Source organism: Tripterygium wilfordii, chromosome 14 (genome assembly GCF_013401445.1).
Source record: "Tripterygium wilfordii isolate XIE 37 chromosome 14, ASM1340144v1, whole genome shotgun sequence".
NCBI classification, from domain to species: domain Eukaryota; kingdom Viridiplantae; phylum Streptophyta; class Magnoliopsida; order Celastrales; family Celastraceae; genus Tripterygium; species Tripterygium wilfordii.
In genome coordinates this window covers 2,994,863-3,013,383 of record NC_052245.1, presented here as the reverse complement: position 1 = coordinate 3,013,383, position 18,521 = coordinate 2,994,863, and the positions used below count along the sequence as shown (strand labels likewise).

At 36.8% G+C, this 18,521-nt stretch overlaps 2 protein-coding genes and 1 pseudogene across 3 annotated transcripts; 1 reads left to right on the top strand and 2 right to left on the bottom strand.

Annotated features, from left to right (window-relative positions):
- The first annotated feature begins 5,297 nt into the window (after positions 1-5,297).
- LOC120015107 lies at positions 5,298-8,694 on the top strand. Its single transcript, XM_038867332.1, has 7 exons — positions 5,298-5,927; positions 6,549-7,066; positions 7,151-7,218; positions 7,314-7,367; positions 7,730-7,828; positions 7,933-8,109; positions 8,274-8,694. Exons 1-7 carry the CDS (start codon positions 5,446-5,448, stop codon positions 8,355-8,357), a joined length of 1,482 nt encoding a protein of 493 aa, XP_038723260.1. The 5' UTR covers positions 5,298-5,445; the 3' UTR covers positions 8,358-8,694.
- A 12-nt stretch (positions 8,695-8,706) lies between these two features.
- Positions 8,707-16,940, bottom strand: LOC120015109 (solanesyl diphosphate synthase 3, chloroplastic/mitochondrial-like). Of its 2 annotated transcripts, none has more exons than XM_038867334.1 (12): positions 16,622-16,940; positions 16,164-16,256; positions 15,573-15,653; positions 15,357-15,428; positions 14,618-14,749; positions 14,387-14,473; positions 13,646-13,717; positions 13,085-13,170; positions 12,545-12,677; positions 11,851-11,940; positions 9,546-9,644; positions 8,707-9,125 (listed from the first exon to the last, which is right to left on the bottom strand). In XM_038867334.1, exons 1-12 carry the CDS (start codon positions 16,772-16,774, stop codon positions 8,946-8,948), a joined length of 1,278 nt encoding a protein of 425 aa, XP_038723262.1. In that variant the 5' UTR covers positions 16,775-16,940; the 3' UTR covers positions 8,707-8,945. The 2 variants fall into 2 exon arrangements, with proteins under 2 accessions (XP_038723262.1, XP_038723261.1); XM_038867333.1 differs by having other exon boundaries at positions 16,164-16,259; positions 16,622-16,763.
- Positions 16,941-17,300: 360 nt separating this feature from the next.
- Positions 17,301-18,500, bottom strand: LOC120014093 (annotated as a pseudogene).
- Positions 18,501-18,521: the final 21 nt, after the last annotated feature.

Sequence of the window (18,521 nt, the reverse complement as noted above, 5' to 3'; positions counted from 1 at the left end):
AAGACTATTCCTACTCAAACTGTGAAAAATGCAAGGAAGACAATTCTTTTTCTTTTTGTTCTACTGTATACAGAATGTTCTCCTCATTGTAACAGTAAGTACGGATAAAACACAAAGACATTCATTGTGCAGATCTCCATTATTGGAAGAATTTATTACAGACAAATCTCTTTCATCCACTTAAGTGATTCTTCCTCAAATAATGCAGTTATGACATGATATGTTGTGCATGAGACTTGTATGTTTGTATTTTATTCAATCATGCCGCATGACATTCTATAGAACTCACTCCCCCGCCATACCCAGTCAATCTTGGCCCCTGTGCTTTGGTTTATCAGGGTTGTCGATTTTGAGTCTGATTATCATGACATGCCCCACAGTCCTTGATTGAATGAACCTTGATAAGGTTCTTGCAGGATGCACCATTCCCCACCAACTTATCCCTACTTTCTATCGTCAAGTTTTTCTTTTAACACTTGTGCGTTGTTTCTAACAAACGTCGAAAAATTATGAATTTCTTCATGGTATGATTTCTCTTCATGGTGTGTGTTCGGGTTTAGCGATAAATCAAAGAACGGGTCGTTGGCTAGGATGATGAACTTGAGTGGGAATTTTTAATGTAAGTGGGAGGTCTAGAGTTCAAGTATCATGAGTGTTTTCATTAATCACAATTTGCGAGATGAGTTGTTGCTTAACCCAACGTGTGCGAATGTGATCTTGCGTTATCTTTCCATAGTGAGTCTCAGCCCAGGTCTCAACTGGTCCATAGGGATTGCGGGGCCTTCCATGTGACCCGGGATTTACCATCAATGATCCTATGGACAGCTAGTGGATTCCACGTTACCAAAAAAAACAAGAAACACACATATCCAAACCAATTGTATATGTTTTGAATAAAATTTCCATACAATCCCAAAACAAAAGCTACGTATATCTTTCTTTTTTTTGATGGAAAAGCTACGTATCTTTCTATTCATCAATAATGCGTTGCATGTGATGAATTTTCAGCAACGACAGTCCATAAATGTTGGATGCAATGCACATAGAGTAGAAGTCGTTCAATAATTTACATGTAGGCGCGCAATTTTAATTTTGTCAGATTGTCTTTGGCTTCCTATGCAAGTATTTGATACTCAATTATATATATATATATATATAATATCATGCATTCATGAATCCTTTTCAAAATAATTCAATTCAAGGAATCTATCATATTGTCCATATTCAGCACAAAACGAAGGAATCTATCAAATTATCACTTACCGGCCTATATATAGATATATAGATATTGCTATGATAGTGCTATTGTAACTAGCTAGTTGTTACATATATATATATATAGCTTTCATTGGATGAAAATATCATAATTTCATCGAACACCTTGTCACTGTATTGTAGCTAGTGTGTGGTGCTTTGTTTAGCTGTCCAAGGCATGAGAGGATATTTCTATCAATCAATCATATCAACATAAAGTTCAGTACTATAATAAACTGTACCTAGAAACCTAGCTAGCTAGCTAGTCATAGATACAGTGGCATCGACATATATTCAATTATTACCGACATTTGATGCATATGATCCCTAGCGTTTGGTACGAGGAATTAATGTTGTCACCTACTTTAAGTCACTGATAGAATCATGCAAATGAGTGCTTTGATTGGTCAAAATGTTTAGGAACAATAATGTCTGTTCCTATAGTGTATCTACATTTACTAATCGACGATGACTATCAAATATAAGTTGTTGGTTTAGTATTGCAAGTTCTTGGTTGTCTGGGAGGAAAAGTGATTGTCCTGATATTGTCGTTAAACTCAGGCAAGGCATGTAAATAAGCAAGTAAGATGCCAAGTGTGAGATGAAATGCAGAGAAAGTTGAAGGCTAGGTTAGGGAAAGTGAAGGCTGAAAGTGTATAGGCTGTTTGAGTGAGTGAAAATTGGTCATGACACCCCTTCTAGGAAAGGAATGAGTATTTATATATAGTAAGGTTGTGGGCGATAATGAGGTGACGTGAGCCACGTCAACTCTAATCGCACAGTGTGTCTGAACAAGCAGTGTAGTGTCAGATAGTGATTGCAGGTTCTACCCGTTTTGGCGTGCGAGGTACACAGATTGTGTTTGGTTGATCGTGGGATCAGACAAACGATTGGAGGGGGAAGATCACTTGCATGCACGAATATGATCAACAATAGTAAAATTAAGTTGAGCGTTTATACTTGAAGCATGTATAGTTCATACCCGTTAGTCGCCTCTGAACTATACTTGAAGTGTGTATAGTTTAGACCCTGACCAATAAAAATTCATTCGGGTCAGCCCGATAATCACTAGGTCGGGCCGAGTTTCACCATTCAGTGGACACCCCTAATTTTGACTAGATGTGCTAACTGGATTTCATATTGATTACAAAAATGGAACAGGCCAGTTTTTTGCCACTGCACTAAATAACTTACAAATGTAGGATTATAAATGGGGTTTGTCGTTTAAAACTCTCTTTCACGCTAGTTGTTAACTTGTAATGACAATCTTACAAGGAATTGTTGGCTTTAGATTATCACATTTGGGGGATTAAATGTGATTTGACTACACATGTGATAGAGTCCTGAATCCTGATACTTAGTTGTTATCACAGTGGCCCCCTCAAACGCCACTCATACATATAAATCATATGCACAAAATAATCTACAAAGCGGAATTTAAGGGTGTTTAGAATAGGTGGAGAAATTCGGCAATTCGATACTTTTAAATTCATATCTAACGGTTCAGAAATAATCTAACAGAATGATGTGGAGCAGACAAAAGCTGATAAAGCAATGTGACACACCTCTTAAACCGTTGGATGTGAATTCCACTTTTGGGAATTGCATACCCAACTCTACCAGGCTGCACTTTACCATGCATCCCTCTACTTCTCTCTCTCTCCAGGTGAGGCAGTTGATGAGCGGGAGAGTACATGCATGGTTGCCTAGTTAGCTCCGGAGACCATATGAGCGAGGTTGTTGGCTTGTTGCTGCAAATCCAATACCATCTCGTTTGTAATGATGTGGCCCAACTTTACAAAATAATATTGTATGTATATGTTTCCGACGTATTGAATATTACAATTTTGTACTCAAAATTTAAGGTCAAATCAAGCCGTGTATCTTGGAACTTGTCTAGGGTTTAACGTTTTAGGCAGCTCAAAATATGACAATGCATATATATATATATATATATATATATATATATATATACACTGTAGATATTGATATTGTAAGAGTCGTCCTTGTCCCTTGTCATTATTATAATAAGTACTTTTGCAAAACACATGTGATTAGAGTCCTAAATCGATTAAGTATGAGAATATTAAATGGTTAAAGTAGATCGCTAGTCTCAAATTTTATACATTTTGGATTAGTAATTAGTATATATATGTACCTCGCGTACACGTTGCGACCGACATGATCAGTTACCCAGTAGGTAGGGGACTGCTTCAAACATTTTATATCCTGACTTCCTCATTTAGGCAGCCTGAGAAACAAAGTGTAGTGTTTTTAATGATGATGTAGGACTAGCCGCACATTATTATCAAGAAAATCGGCTAGTAGAATTGAAATGTCACATTGTCATAATTGCGTGAAATTTGACCGGGAAATTTGTTTCGATGTGGTGATCAAGTCTAGTCGTTATGCCACTAGCTCCACCTTATTTTGGGGGCAAATTCCACTGTTTAGGATTTCAAATGAGCCTTTTAATATTTTAGGGATTTTTTTCCCTCGTAATTTCGTATTTTTTGTGTTGTTATCTATTTTAGGGTTGTAATCAGTCCTAGTGTTGATTAACTTTTGATTTTGAAGAAATATATTGAAAAACTACTAGTTTCTCTCAAATTTGGTGGATAGTGTTTATATTATGTTTTGGAGTTTGGACCACTTAGGTGCTAAATGAGGCAATCCAAAATTTTAATCTTTATCTAGTGTGTTTTGATTAGTGTTATTGTCAATTAATAATCATCTTTTGGCATAACTCACAATATCCTTTTTCTCTTACTTGGGATAATTAGTGTTGTATTAATATTCTTTGCTTAATTGAAAGAGGAATAATGATGATGATTGATGGGTTTTTGGGGTTGAAAAGTAAAAGGAGGAGTGTGTGTGTGTGGGTGTATGTGTATGTGTTTGTGTGGTGGCATAAAAAAGTTTTGGTGACAATCAAGTTAGGGCATGCATTGTCCCCTTTTGAGGTATCAACCTTCCTTTCCCTCACCTGGCCTATTGCTCATCTTTATCATCCCATTACAGCTATTACTTAAAAAAAATCCCTTCCTCTCTTTCTTCCACTTGTTATTCACAAAAATATCTACAATAATTGGCAACTCATCATGTTTATTTTCCTTTAGTTTCTTTCTCAATAATACCAACACATTATGAGCTTGGCCTTAATTATGCTGTATTTATAGATCAAACCCTATTCCCTTCTTAAATCATATGAAAAGAGAAGTAAAAAGCAAAGTCAAGATTATCAACCACACTAAAACAACCATTTTGAATTTATCCCATCTCATTTCCCCTTTTATTTTTAGCTAATTGTTAGTATTGACCTATTACAAAGCATGAGTCGATCGAACTTCAATCATTCGATATTGGAATAATTCATTCTCAACCAATTCGACCATCTCAATTGTTGTGCTCTTCATCTTGACCAAAACAATAGAAAAAAGAACCCACAAATCCAATAAACATTTTAGAAATGAAGAAAGTCATATTAAACCAAAAGAAAGAAAGATAGCAAAGTGACACTAAAGAGTGGGGACTAAGAAATCAGCATCCATTAAATTATAAGGAAAACAAGAATGCATCAAAATTTACAGGTAAGCATATGTGTATGCCATCTCACTCACCCCATCATCATTTCTTTGTATTCACTCATCATTATCATATTCACAATTTCATTATTAATTTTTTTCTTTATAAAAAAAAAAAAAAAACCAAACAACTTTTAAAAGTGGTGGAAAGTAAATAAAGAACACAAAGTTGATTTTTATCAATGTTCATAACCCCCAATTTATACCCCATTTTACCTCAATTATATGTCATAGATATGATAGTTATTAATTATACATATACGTATAAATGTATAAGATCTATTTAAAATCTAACACTTCGTGTGAGAGAAAAAATAGGGATCATAAATTGGATCTCAATAATTTTCTTCTATTTTTTTTAAAATATCATAGAGAAATATATTTACAGTTAAAATCCAATTTTAAATATTCATATATCTAACTCAATCCATAATGAACGGAGTTACATTTCCTTTTCTTTCATTTTTTCTTCTTTCTTCAAATCTCTTTTAACACATATATAAGGAGCCAAACCCACACAGTCACACTACATACAGAAGTGTCTCTAGCAAGTAATAGAGTGTGAATTGTATCCTGTACGACGTAGTTTTAGGGGAAATTGTGTTTGATGGACGAGTCCTGGCGAATGAGAATGGGAATGGCGGACCTCCCTCGCAGGCGCTCAACGGAGGAGGCTTCAAGCAGATCTGTCACCGAAACATTTCTCGACGCAGACGAATTCTCCGACGTGTTCGGCGGGCCGCCCCGGAGCGTGCTCACCCGCAAGTTCTCCGTAGATTTTTGCGCGAGATCAACATCGTCGTCGTCCGGGAAATCGTTCTACGAGGATGTTTTCCGGCATCCGGAGTCTGACTCCAAGAGCGGACGGAGGTTGCCTGCGTTCAGAATCCCGTCGAGGAACGAGGGGTTCTACAGAGACGTTTTTCGGTGGGACGATGACCAGAAAAGGTCCAGGGAGCGGTACCGGTCGGATTCGAAGCCGAAGTCGAAGTCGAATTCGTCGTCGGTATTGAGCTCGGAGGAGCTTAGCCCTCTCCGGCCTGTGCTTGGAGACGACGTGGCATTGAACTCTTTTGCTTCAAAGCTCAGGTACAGTGTGGATCCGGATTTTACTGTCCGACTGAGAAACAGTTTCAGATTTCTTGTTGTGATGCTTTTACCTCTATGCCCTTGCCGTCCATTAATTTTGCTTAATGTCTACTGTCCATTGTGAATTGTGTAGGGGTAGTGAAGGAAAATGAATCTTTTTTATTTATTTTTGTTGAAAATTCAACATTATACAGTAAGATATATGATCTAAACTAGATTTTTTAAAAGGAAATCCTTTAGAATTTGTGGTTTTTTTTGTGGAAATTGAAGAATCGAATTGACCTAATTGAACCAAATTATGCCCTATCTTTCGCTACCCTGTCAAAATATACTTCAGTTTCTTTGTTAGTTTTCTTCTCAGTTGAATTGTTACTGAATTTTTAATTAGTAATAATAGAAATCCCAGCAGTTGGAATCCCAGTTCTCAGCCGCTAAGTTGTAAGCACAAGATTTCAAGTGTATCATGTAGGACATGTGAAGCTCGCAAATTCACTTAATTCACTTAGATCTTATGCGTCCAATTCAACAATTGACATAACTGGGATATTAACTGCTTGGATTTTTATCATTTTCGTTTCCCAATTGTGAAACTTAGTTGATGTCTTTTTTTCTGCGGCACAGGCCAATTAATGTCCCAGGTAGATGGAACACAGCAACAAAGATGCCAGAGGATAGACCAAACAAACAAGCAATGCCAGTTTATCAATGCAATCCTCTTTCAACCATGGAAAACCAATACATGGAGAGTGAAGCCAACTTCTTTAGGAGTTCCTATTATGGGTTTTCGCGAAGAAATTCTTCCCCCGAAACCATTAGTATTGAACCCAATTCATATCGAAGCTTCAAAGTATCTGGGGATGATGTAGAACTCAACTCCCCTGCATCACCTGTCTCTTCACTCTGTCAAGAAACAGAGGCTACAGGAGTGTGTTATGATAATTGTGCAATGCCAGCACAGGAAATGGACCAAGAGGAAGATGAAGTTATGAGTTCTTATGTGATTGAGATTAATTCCGACCATAGAGAGACAACCAGTGAGGCAGTATCTGTGGACGAAGCGATTGCATGGGCCAAGGAAAGATTTCAGAGACATTGTACTGAAAGACAAGAAGGAAAAGATCAATCAACTGAACTAGGAGGTAATGCATTAACTTTCTTATCATTTGATGTCAAAAGTTTCCTAATCATAGATTATGAAAATGATATTTTTTAAAATATTGCAGAAAAGCTTGGTGCAAATGGATGTTTAGACCAAGAAATGAATGGACATGAAATGGTGCATTCTTTGGTGGTAATTTACTATTTCCAGATAGCTGTTTATGGTGACTTACTGCTTCAATTTCAGATTAGGCATTAGGCTTACTATTTCTCTTGAATTTTTTGCAGGAAGAACAAAAGAAATGGACAACCAATGAAGAAAAAGAACAATCAGATAAAGATGTAAGATCCTCGTTTGAGTTCAAATGTTTCAAGTATCTGTTTGAATCATGGATGTGTTGCTATGCACATATAGGAAGTTTTAGTATATAGCCAACTCATGTAGTAGGACAACCGTACATCCCAGCAATATACATCATGTCACCTAAAGCAGTCTCAATTAGCAGAAATGATGAAATTTTTTCCAAATTATCACGTTGATGGTTAGTTTCACTTTATACATATAGAATCGAACATATATAAAAAGACAACTAGATACTAGATTGATTGATTACTATACTTCACCTATGTTGTTTTTTTTTTCCTTTCTGTTTGCCCCTATTTTTAAGGTTAATCATTTGAACTTTTGTATATATCATTTACAGCAACTACAGATGGAAATGGATCTACTTGATGAAGATGTAAGGTTGTGGTCAGCTGGCAAGGAAACCAATATACAGTCGCTACTTTCAACACTACATCATGTAAGAAATCTGATAGAACTAATGTATGTGTTTGATGGCTTTGCTATGACAGTATCAATGGCTTGCTAATGAATGCTCTTATATTTGGTTTGCAATAATGGCAGATTCTATGGCCGAACAGCGGATGGTATCCGATAAATTTTACAAGCCTTACAGAAAGCACACATGTGAAGAAGGCATATCAAAGAGCAAGGCTGTGTCTTCACCCAGACAAACTGCAACAAAGAGGAGCAACACTCCAACAAAAATATGTTGCCGAGAAGGCCTTCTCCATCCTTCAGGTATATATCCCCTCTTGCCTTCTTGCGGATTGGTTAAACGCAGATTAACAAAGCAAAAAACTACAAGCTTTGTCAAATTTCATTGTTTACTTTCAAGGGGATCAATAAATTATGGTGTGATTGAAGCCAAGGCTAATTCTGGTTCATGATGCGATGTGGTTTAGGATGCATGGGCTACATTCATCTCCCAAGATGTCTTCTTTAAACCACACGCAGAGGCTTGGGGTTTATCTGGAGTTCAGTTTTGACTAGCAACAGCAGTCTGGATACTCAGGACGATATCTAGAGGTGTTTTGTTGAAGAATTAAGGAAATGCGCCTATGCAGTAACTGGAATGCAGAGCTGGGTAATTTTCACTTGGGTGTTTACAGGATATGCTTACATCTCCTTCCCTCTGTATAATTAGACCAAAGTATATTCAACGCAAGATGGGTATCTTAGTGTAGCATTCTCCACATCCTGTATAAATGAGCAAGCATTTGTTGGCACAACTTCCCATCCTAAGCTTCCACAGAAGTGACGGGTTTCAATGTTTTGTACAAATTTTAACATCTTGTAAAGAATAAATCAGTTGCACAGACTTCATCTTTGTAAGAGTTCAAGAAAACCATACGCAGCTTCGCAGATAATTGAATTATTATGGTGCGTCCCTAACCGCCTGTAACTGTGCTATACAAAGATAGAATATGGTAAACAGTATAGGTCAAAAAAATAGAACTAGTGTAACAAAAATTAATGAACCACGAGGGAGCTTGACCCTCACCTTGCAGGACTAATGATAAAAGGGAAAAAAAATTTAACAGGTTAAAATGTGTTGATGCGAATTTAGGCCTCTGTTATTTGTTCCTTGAGATAACTCTTTCTGTGAGATCAACAAGTGCCCTCCTCGACTTTCTAACGTCGTCATCATCTGTTACTGGTAGAGATTCAATCGCTTCAGCAGCAAGGTTAGCATGCTTCATTGCTAGCTCCCTTGTCCTATGGATTCCCCGACTTTTTCCAAGATACTCCAGAGCCTGTATTTTACAGATATAGATAAACTCAATACAGAAAAACAGGGGCAACTGTGAAAGTCACAAGATTACAATTCTAACAGATTTAAAAACTTCAAAAAAAAAAATGGTCACAAGTCGAAAACCTAAACTTGGTTACCTGCACATTAAGCATCAACTATAACATAAGCACACAAAATATGTACAAATCACATTCACATCCCAGTATCCCCCATTAAAACAATTTGGATACGTCGTCAATAAACCTCAAGGAGAAACAGTTTGGACAACACTAAACTGAAAGTGGTTTTAAAAGGGGTAAAAGGCAAAACTAAACTTGTAAAAGCAGAGTTCCAGAAGGATAAGTTATCTGCAGTAATCCAGTAATATGACTTTGCAGCCAATTGAAAAAACACACGCAATAACTTTAATATGAAAACTTACTATATCAACATTCTCAGGGTTGTCAAAGCCGCGGTCCACGACTGCACGCAATTGAGGAAACTCTTCCATGGCAAACAATATGGGGGCCGTTATGATACCCTAAAAGAAAACAAGGGAGCAAAATAATTCTATGTGCATGGTTATGACAAACAACTGATTGTGTCATCGCTATATGGCAGTTCAAGTAGATTACAACAGAAGTACGTTCAGCCATGTCCCATATAGACTAGTCATCTGGTTATCTTTTGAATGCAGATATAGTAGCCATCAGGTGAACTATTATCTTATGAATGCGGAGCAATGGCCATCTGATGAACAATCATCACACAGCTAAGAAACTAGCAAAACAAGAAGAATGGTGACAAGTTGGCTTTGACACCCAAAATTGAACAGACAAGCCTTAAAAACTATCAACAATCCTTTCAAACATCATCTGTTTATAATAATCAACTAGGGACATAAGCTGTCTTCCCAAGAATCCATTTAGAAGATCCACCACAATAGTAATAGGAACCAAGGAAGGTGTCTCCATTACCAACATTCTCATTGAGGAACATTGGAATTTTTAAGAGCAAGCCAGAGAAAAGAAGTGTTGAAATAATATATCTTTCATCCTAATATCATCTACTGAAAAGGGGGCACTCTTGATCAGTTGTGGCTTTTGCGTCTGATGATGTGTATGCTTGTGCTTGTGCATGTGTATATGTAAATACATGGCCATTGGGGGTGGTTGAGCACAACTCTTGTGGATTAGACAACAATTGCATGATTTTGGACTTGTCTTAAATGAAGTTCCTATATAGCAAGTTAGACATCTAAGAATAATAAATGGAGTACAACAATCCCCTTTGATGGAATTGCTCAAGTCAACTCTCTCCTTCGACGAACTTTTATTTTATTTGTCCAATTTTGAACAGAACTAGGTCTTTGGGAGTTATTTTGATATGAAACGTTATATGGAGACTAAACTAGCAAGTTAGACATCTAAGAATAATACAAGTGTCATTAACCATTCTAAGAATCTGGTACATCATTCTAAGACTAAACACATTGACATTAGGAATCATTTATTAGGGATCCTGTAACTCAAGGAACTATTAAGATTGGGTACGTGGACACAATGTATCAATTAGCAAATGTACTCACTAAACTCCTAAACCAAGATAGGTTTGAGTTTCTTAGAGGGAATCTTGGCATAAGAGTTACTCCATGATGTCTGCAAATATCTCATGGATTGTTTTATTGAGTGCTCTATATGCATTGTTCTACTTAAAAATTCTTTTAGATGCATTTACAAAATAAAGGGAGAGAGAATGTTACGCAACTTGAATATAAATGGGGAGAGGATGTTAACGGGGAGGGAATGGTATGCAAAGAAAAAAAGAAGAAGTCTTCTAAAAAAGACGTCGTTGTGGTGGCATAACATAATAATGAGACAAGAAAAAGGGGGACATAGCAAAATTGGTAAAGGCTATAGACTTCATTGGATTGAGCCTATGTTGTTTTGAAGGGAATCTATATGATCCGATCTATTGCGTAAAGCACGCAAAAGATAGTTATTCAACAAACTAGAGAATAGAGATTCAGGCAACTAATATATCTGAGTTGCACCCTCCTATGGTCGGGTAAGAGAGAATACGGTAATTTAAAAACTGAGCCTTAGGCTATCATGTAAAAAACCATAAAATTATTAATCTTTCTTGTAAAAATACAAAGCAGAGATTTACTATCCCAATGAAACAACAAAAAACACAACCAAAAGATTTCTTCTAAAGTGAAATCTCTGTGGCCCAATACATGTTGTATAAAAATTAAGTAAAAGTAAATAAATATAAACAAAAATCCCAGTCTTGGCCAGGTTATGAGTAGTTTTGACAGAGGCAAGGAAATTTTTTTTTGGAAAGGTGTGCAGTTTTTCGTTACCATCTGCTTAAAGCAGTAGACTTGAGTAAATGAAACCATTAAAATATATTGAAGCTTTTAGCATTCTGAATCTGAAGATATGTACCAAATTCATTTTTGCTAAACTAGAAATAATCTTCATAAACGAAAAAAAAAAATAACGCACTTGTTAATTTATATTATCCAAGTCATATGATTACTACATTTATATTTTCTTAACAAATTAGAAGAAAATTGCTCAAAAATTTTCACTTGTAATAAAGATAATGCACTTGTTCAGACCATCTAATATGGTCATGAATCTTTATTACATGTGAAAATTTTTGAGCAATTTTCTTCTAATTTATTAAGAAAAAGAACCTTTTCCAAGAGAAAGATAATGCACTAAGGATGGAGGTATTACATGGCGAATGTCAGACAAAGAACCTTTTCCAAGAGAAGTTGATGTGCCAGTGAAATCAAGTACATCATCAATCAACTGAAATGCCAATCCCTGGAAAAGAGACAGGTGGGGAAGGAAAAGAAAATAAGAAAGTTGGCGAAGCAAAACACACATATGCATTCAAAAAAACCTTGTATTCAAAACATAAATATTTACAACTTTACAGAAACCAAGATTTTAACACTTCAAAACACCCTGTGAGGGAGAAAATTCAGCTAGGCTCATTATACTTCAAAACAAGGTCTATAAGAACTCATTTAATCTGCCATATAATTGCTTAATAAATATAATTAGCGGAGATTTTTTAAAATAAGAATATGATTGCACATCTTGATGCACTGCAAATAGAGCAAAACCCATCTAGTCATCCGCTACAGACTTTTTGAACATGAAGAAAAGTAGGTTAAGCAGGACAGAATAACATCCCACAAAAACAACTTATTTTCACAAATCACAATCACCCTTTTACAGAGGGCCCCCATAATTTCCTATTACATGCTTGGTTCTAAAGATTTTTTTCAGACAGCTCATTCCACATTCCTCTTCCACTCTAGAAATTTCCAACTGGGTCAAATGGACTATAAACATAAAATGAGGTAGCATTTTGATGCTTATTATTAATGAAAAAATAACTATCAAGTAAAAAGTTACAAACCAGATTTTTTCCATACTCAAAAGCCGTTGTTGCAACTTCTGCTGTGTGCCCAGCAAGAAGGGCAATCGCCTTGCAGCTATTTGAAATCAGTGATGCAGTCTTGTAGTATGTCTTTTGCATATAATAATCCATGCTGCCATTACAAACAGGGATTTTCGCATCATTAACCACAGAAAAGATAACTAGAGCTGTGAATCAGGACATCAGAATAGGACTACTGTGAAATCACATGTGCTTGCACAATCATTGACTAAAATCAAGGTGCAAAAAGATGCACAAAATGTCCACCTACATATGTGATCTACTCTAGGGCATGCCCTCTTCAGTGTTACCATACCCACTTCAATGCACCTATCTGATATATTAACTGACAGACGGCCAGTTGGATGTCAAAGAAGGCAGTAATGGGATTTAAGAATGCCAATACCGCACTTTAAGGGAGAACAAAGTACAACAATATATAACTTAACTGCGTACATTGCGTACGCTGCAAGAAACAAACAAATCATCCATACATACAAACATGTTATAGCAGCACACCTATAACGTTGCTCAGATGTTGTCGTCATTTGCATAGTCTCCCCTGTCACGAGATGTTCTACAACTGTTGCTAGTAATGTTACAACCTACAGACACACAAGACAGCACGGTACATGAGCTATGCGGACATTGTCAAGTTTAATCAATCAATGACGATTCCCATAGAGAAACTATATAAACCATCAGATATCAAGATAAAGTTACAAGGAACTTCAAGTGCTTAAGAGAAGTAGATTCATCGCTCCCTTTCTGTCAAGGCCCAGTTTATGGGGCATAACCTTAAAGTAGACTTAAGCTAGCAGATTATCAGGCAGTGAAAACAAAGCAAGTGGTTAATCCAAATTTCAAAAGTGGATAATTGTCAATGGTGACAAGAAAAGTGGCCAATTCAGCTTCAGGCTAAAATTAAACAATCCACCACATGGAAAAATTAAAACCTTAAAGAAATTACAGAAAGCACTGCTACCATGCAATAATGCCTATTATTGCGCAATCAAGAATTACACTGTTAAAAGTATGTATAATATATCCATGCCTCAAAATTTTCACATTGAAACATACCTCTGTGTTTTTCAAAGAAGCAAGTGCCACGCAAGCTCGGGAAAGAAGAAAATCCCCTGCTAATACTGCTAACTGCATAATTAAGTGAAGAAAAACAAATCAACCACAAGAATCCTTCAAGAACTTGTCAGAAAACTTAAAATAAATATCAGGCAAAAAGAAATATGCAACCTTCATATTTCTTCTGAATATGACTAAAGGATCCTTTAACAACTTGTCAGACAACTTCAAATAGATATCAGGCAAAAAAGAAATATGCCACCTTCATGTAGGCCACATTTCAGCCACCAAACAAGAGCAAATGAAGTTTAAATGTCACGAAAGAGATGTCTAAAACGAACTTTCATAAGTATCAAGTTCAACAAATAAAACATCATTGTACCATTTCCTTTTCTAGTTTTTACCATGAGATAATGAAGAACTGCACCCAATAACTATTCCTCCTAACCAAAAAAACCAAAAAATTGTTAACAACATAAAACTGAGCGTGGAAGGCTATAGGCAACAGGCTAAAGGCTGTGTAAATGGACCAGAAACTAGAAAGCCCATACATACAGATATGTGTTCCATTTGCAACACACTTCCTATCAATTGCAGTTATGATACCAATATATTGCCAGAACTTTACCATGGATCAAGATAGGTTTATCAGAAAGAATCGAAGTAAATGTAGAGTTTGAGTAAAATAGGATGATTTTATCATCCTTATTCAAGAGTTCAAGAATGACAGAAGATAAATACCTTATTACCCATTACACAATTCAATGAAGAAATACCACGCCTTGTATCTGCATCATCCAACACATCGTCGTGAAGGAGGCTCGCCACCTAAGACAATGAGATAGTTGCATCAGTGTAGATTGTAGTTAAGGGAAAAAAAAAAAAGGGGGTGTCTTAGGCATTAATCAAACAACAATTGACTCACAAAAGAAAGTATGGAATAAAAAATCTCAAATATGTGAGAATACTTACGTGAATCATTTCCGTGATCTCAGCTATACACTGCTGTCTTGTACGTAATTCTGTAGTCGGTGCATTTCCTACCCCATTAAATGGTGGTTCAGGTAACCGTACATTCAAAGCTGTTGCCATCAACAGTAAGACCTGTGCAGAACATGGCTATAATTCCGCATTATAAATAAAAAATGCGGGAACACAAAATTAAGCGGTTTCCCTGAAAATGTGACATATAGTCCCCTTATTTTAAAAATAATAGCTGGGACAGTGAATTTTACCTCTCATAAGATGGAGTGAGCTACCAAATTTTACAGACTTCATGGATTTGAATGGAACTAAAGTAAAAGGGCATACACAATTTCAAACCGAAAATTATGCACAAGTTTGGGTACACTAAGGTCCTAAACTTTTCATAACGCATATATTTCACCGATTAAAATTTTAAAATTACGAAGACATAAGGATAACATTAAGCCAAATGGGGTTTTTGATTCAGACTGGGAGGAATATATACTTCAAATACATGGGAAATACTTAAGAAACTTGGACTCAAGGCAAGTAGGCAACTAGCCTCAGGTCACTGAACATTATGCATTCAAATGAGTTCCAGCATAAGAACTATTAGAAAATCATCCTTTCACATCAAGGAGCACACATGCTGAGCAGTCAATTTGTTTTCCATGATCAAAATACCGAAATAAATAGCTTCCAGGAAAGAGTAAACAAAATAGAATACAGCAGTCATTGTTACTACCGTGGGACGAAACCGCTTTCCTTCCACCCCCAGCTTGAAGAAGTACTCAGCAGCTGAGGCAAGCTTAGGTACCTGAAAGAAATTATAATCCAGCTGTGATCACTTCACATCATGGTTAACCTTTTTGTCAAGACAGTAAAGCATATTTACTATTCGCTCAAGCGCACATATATCCCACAACACAGCCAAAACATAATAAAATGAACAATTAGATACCTCAGCGATTACCATCGACCGCAACCTGTTAGCGAGAAGCGATAATTCATCAGCAACAAGTGAAAACGGGTCAAGTTGTTCCTGAAAACAATAATCAACTACCTCAATATAAAAACAATAGACTGGACATTTAAAAATATTAAGTTATGTGAAATGAGAGTGTAACTGTTCTCCACAAAAACACTTTCCTGTCACTGCAAATTGTCATGAAAAATATCAATAAGCAGCCAAAAACACCACACAAGACAATAGCTCAATTTTTTCAGCTTGCCCCAAATACCCCACACCCAAAGATTTTGATTACTGATAAGCTATGTTGCAGAGACTCCAAACAACTCCAAACAATGGGAAAATCAGCAATGCATAACAGCCGCCTATACACATTTCCAAGTCCAAGCAACAGAATATCAACTCTCAAGTTCGTATTTCTCTTACAAGGTGCAACGTGGAAGGAAAGTATGTATTATATAGACTGAGTAATGAATTCTCAAACTTTTTCTGGAACCTTATTGCCACACAGAAAAACCGATTCATACCAATCATAGTCACATTTAGAGAAGCACGGAACATAAAATGAAATGTAAACCTGACCTCAACTAAGGGGCTGCTTTGATGATGAATTCCACGTCTAATGCCATGCAAGACAGGCGAATTCCAGGAATAAGTTTCTTTGTAATTGAAGACCTACTAATCACCAGAAAAAATAACAAGCACGGGCATAAGTGGTCACTGAAAAATAACAAGCACAGGCAAACAGAAATCCAAAAGGTATTTAGTCCACCACTCCGGCAAACAGGAAAGGCGCCTCCAATCTCTCACAATATCAGCCCAATACTCGAAACTAATTCCAGTACCCAACTATAAAATCGATAACCTCCGTTGTCCTTAAACCAATACCAGAAAAATCGATCACTGACTTAAACCTTAATTCCAAATAACACTTAAAGCCTAATAAATCAACTAACCACAGAAAATGAGATAACGAAGAAGAAAAATAGAACACTCGCGGTATTGAAATTTCAATTTCTTCCAAATCTTATTTCTATTACCTTTGTAGAGTAGTCGGCGGCTGAATGAGAGTCATTGGAAGGTAATAATTTATGGATAGGGTCCTGCCGATGAGAAAGAGACCAAACGCATCGTACGAAGCTGTGGCTTCTTTGAGTCCTGGAAATCCGAGAAAATCCCCGAGAAATCAACATCCTCCTCTTCCTCCTCCTGAAGCTCAAGCGAGACACAGAGAGTTTCAAGAGGACGCTTGTTTGCGAGTGGAGGCGGTCAAACAGAACAAACGCAGCCACCAATTTTTCTGGTTTTGTGAATATACATACCGTCGATCCACGTAGCTGTTTAAAGTTAAACCCATTCAAAAACTATAAAACCCTCTTCATTTTTACCTTTTATGAATAAACCCTCCTTTGATTTAACGTCGCATTATCTGTCTGACATTGCGTTACTTACTGTTCTCCAAAAAGTTGAAAAATAAAAAGCTATAATTAATTATATTAATTTCAATTCATAATTTATATTGTCACATCATTACTATTGTTAAAATATTTAAAATTATGCAAATTATTCCTCTCGCCACTCAATAACTCGTCTAGCACTATCTACCACTACCTAAGATGAGACTAATTAGATTTGTCGCTCCGTCATCTCGAGCCGGATAGTCATATATAAGTAATGAAAATTGTTTAACATATTTGGTTGTAGATCGCACATTTGCAGTCCAAAGTGAACTTACGATTTGAGGCAGATCTGATTAGCAAATAAATAAAAGGTTAGCAAATAAACTCTGCACATTGTGTTTACAGGTTTAAAACAGCCACCATAATCATCCACACTCTTGCCTTATCAGATCCATAAACTCTTCATCACTGCTTCTAAGCATCAATGGCAGAGGAACCTTAACTCCTCTCTGCACAACCTCTATGTGCCTAGGCTTAATCCTCTTCTCCAAACTGAGAGAAAAAATATTGTGGAAACTCCATGAGCTCTTCCAGATCTCCCTTCATGTTCTTGACAAAGTACTCAAATTTGGGATTCAAATTGTTCTCAACACTGAAAGTAAACAGAGCTGGACACCACAACACCATATGCACAACATCTTTTGAAAGCCCAATACTCTTCAGATCCACAAGCTCAGGGACATGATAAGCCAATGCTTCCAAATCCCAAAACCTGATATTAGCAATCTTGGGCACTTGTTGATGACCCTCCTAAAGTTATGGTCTGGGACTTTTAGGTCCAGTGACAGAAAGTAGAAAACTGGGTGAAGATCAGTTCTGATGTTAAGAGGTTTAAGATTTGGGGGCACACGCCAACAATTCTAGGCATGTCCTTTTGGAGAATTCCTTTGGATTGGAGGACGAAGAAGATGCATTGAATTGAGTAAAGTGAGGCAGAGTGCAGAGATGGGTTTTGGGAGAGTGTTTTTGCCTGAGTCAATACCCTTCATTTACCTGTAAGAAGAGGTTTGTTTGTGGGGTTGTGTGGTGTGGGTGCTGATGGAGGCTGCTGCTGCTGGGTTTGGCTGTCAAATGAATGGTTCATTGGTGGGTTGGGGTTGGTTTCTGGGAAGAGATACAGAGGGAAGATTGAAGTGCTGCAGCTGCCATTCTCATGGCTATGGTGGTCTACTGGTTGATCAGTTTGTGCCTGTATGTAGGATACGTTTATTCCAAAAAGATGATGACACTTTGCATTTCTCTTGATGAAATATCATGCTCATAATTAATCCTAAATGAAGTTCTGGTGGTCAATGACTCAACTGAGAAAGGATAGGGCGTAGGACTCTCCAGTGGTCAATGGCATGCATATAAGCAACTAAAATGGATATGTATGTACAGAAAACACAGAGAAAGACCAGAATTTCCAACGATGTTTCTCTTGGAAAAAGTACCGACGTTTTTTTGCGTCTACAGGCATTATTATCTGTCTACTATCAGC

Excerpts from the sequence above, each read along its gene's own strand:
- LOC120015107 (XM_038867332.1), top strand. The coding sequence starts at position 5,446 with ATGGACGAGTCCTGGCGAATGAGAATGGGAATGGCGGACCTCCCTCGC. Across the intron at positions 7,067-7,150 it reads TCAATCAACTGAACTAGGAG|AAAAGCTTGGTGCAAATGGA; the intron begins GTAATGCATTAA and ends AAAATATTGCAG. Across the intron at positions 7,829-7,932 it reads TACTTTCAACACTACATCAT|ATTCTATGGCCGAACAGCGG; the intron begins GTAAGAAATCTG and ends CAATAATGGCAG.
- LOC120015109 (XM_038867334.1), bottom strand. The coding sequence starts at position 16,774 with ATGTTGATTTCTCGGGGATTTTCTCGGATTTCCAGGACTCAAAGAAGC. Across the intron at positions 15,654-16,163 it reads AAAGCAGCCCCTTAGTTGAG|GAACAACTTGACCCGTTTTC; the intron begins GTCAGGTTTACA and ends TATTGTTTTCAG. Across the intron at positions 9,126-9,545 it reads ACCCTGAGAATGTTGATATA|GCTCTGGAGTATCTTGGAAA; the intron begins GTAAGTTTTCAT and ends TGTAAAATACAG.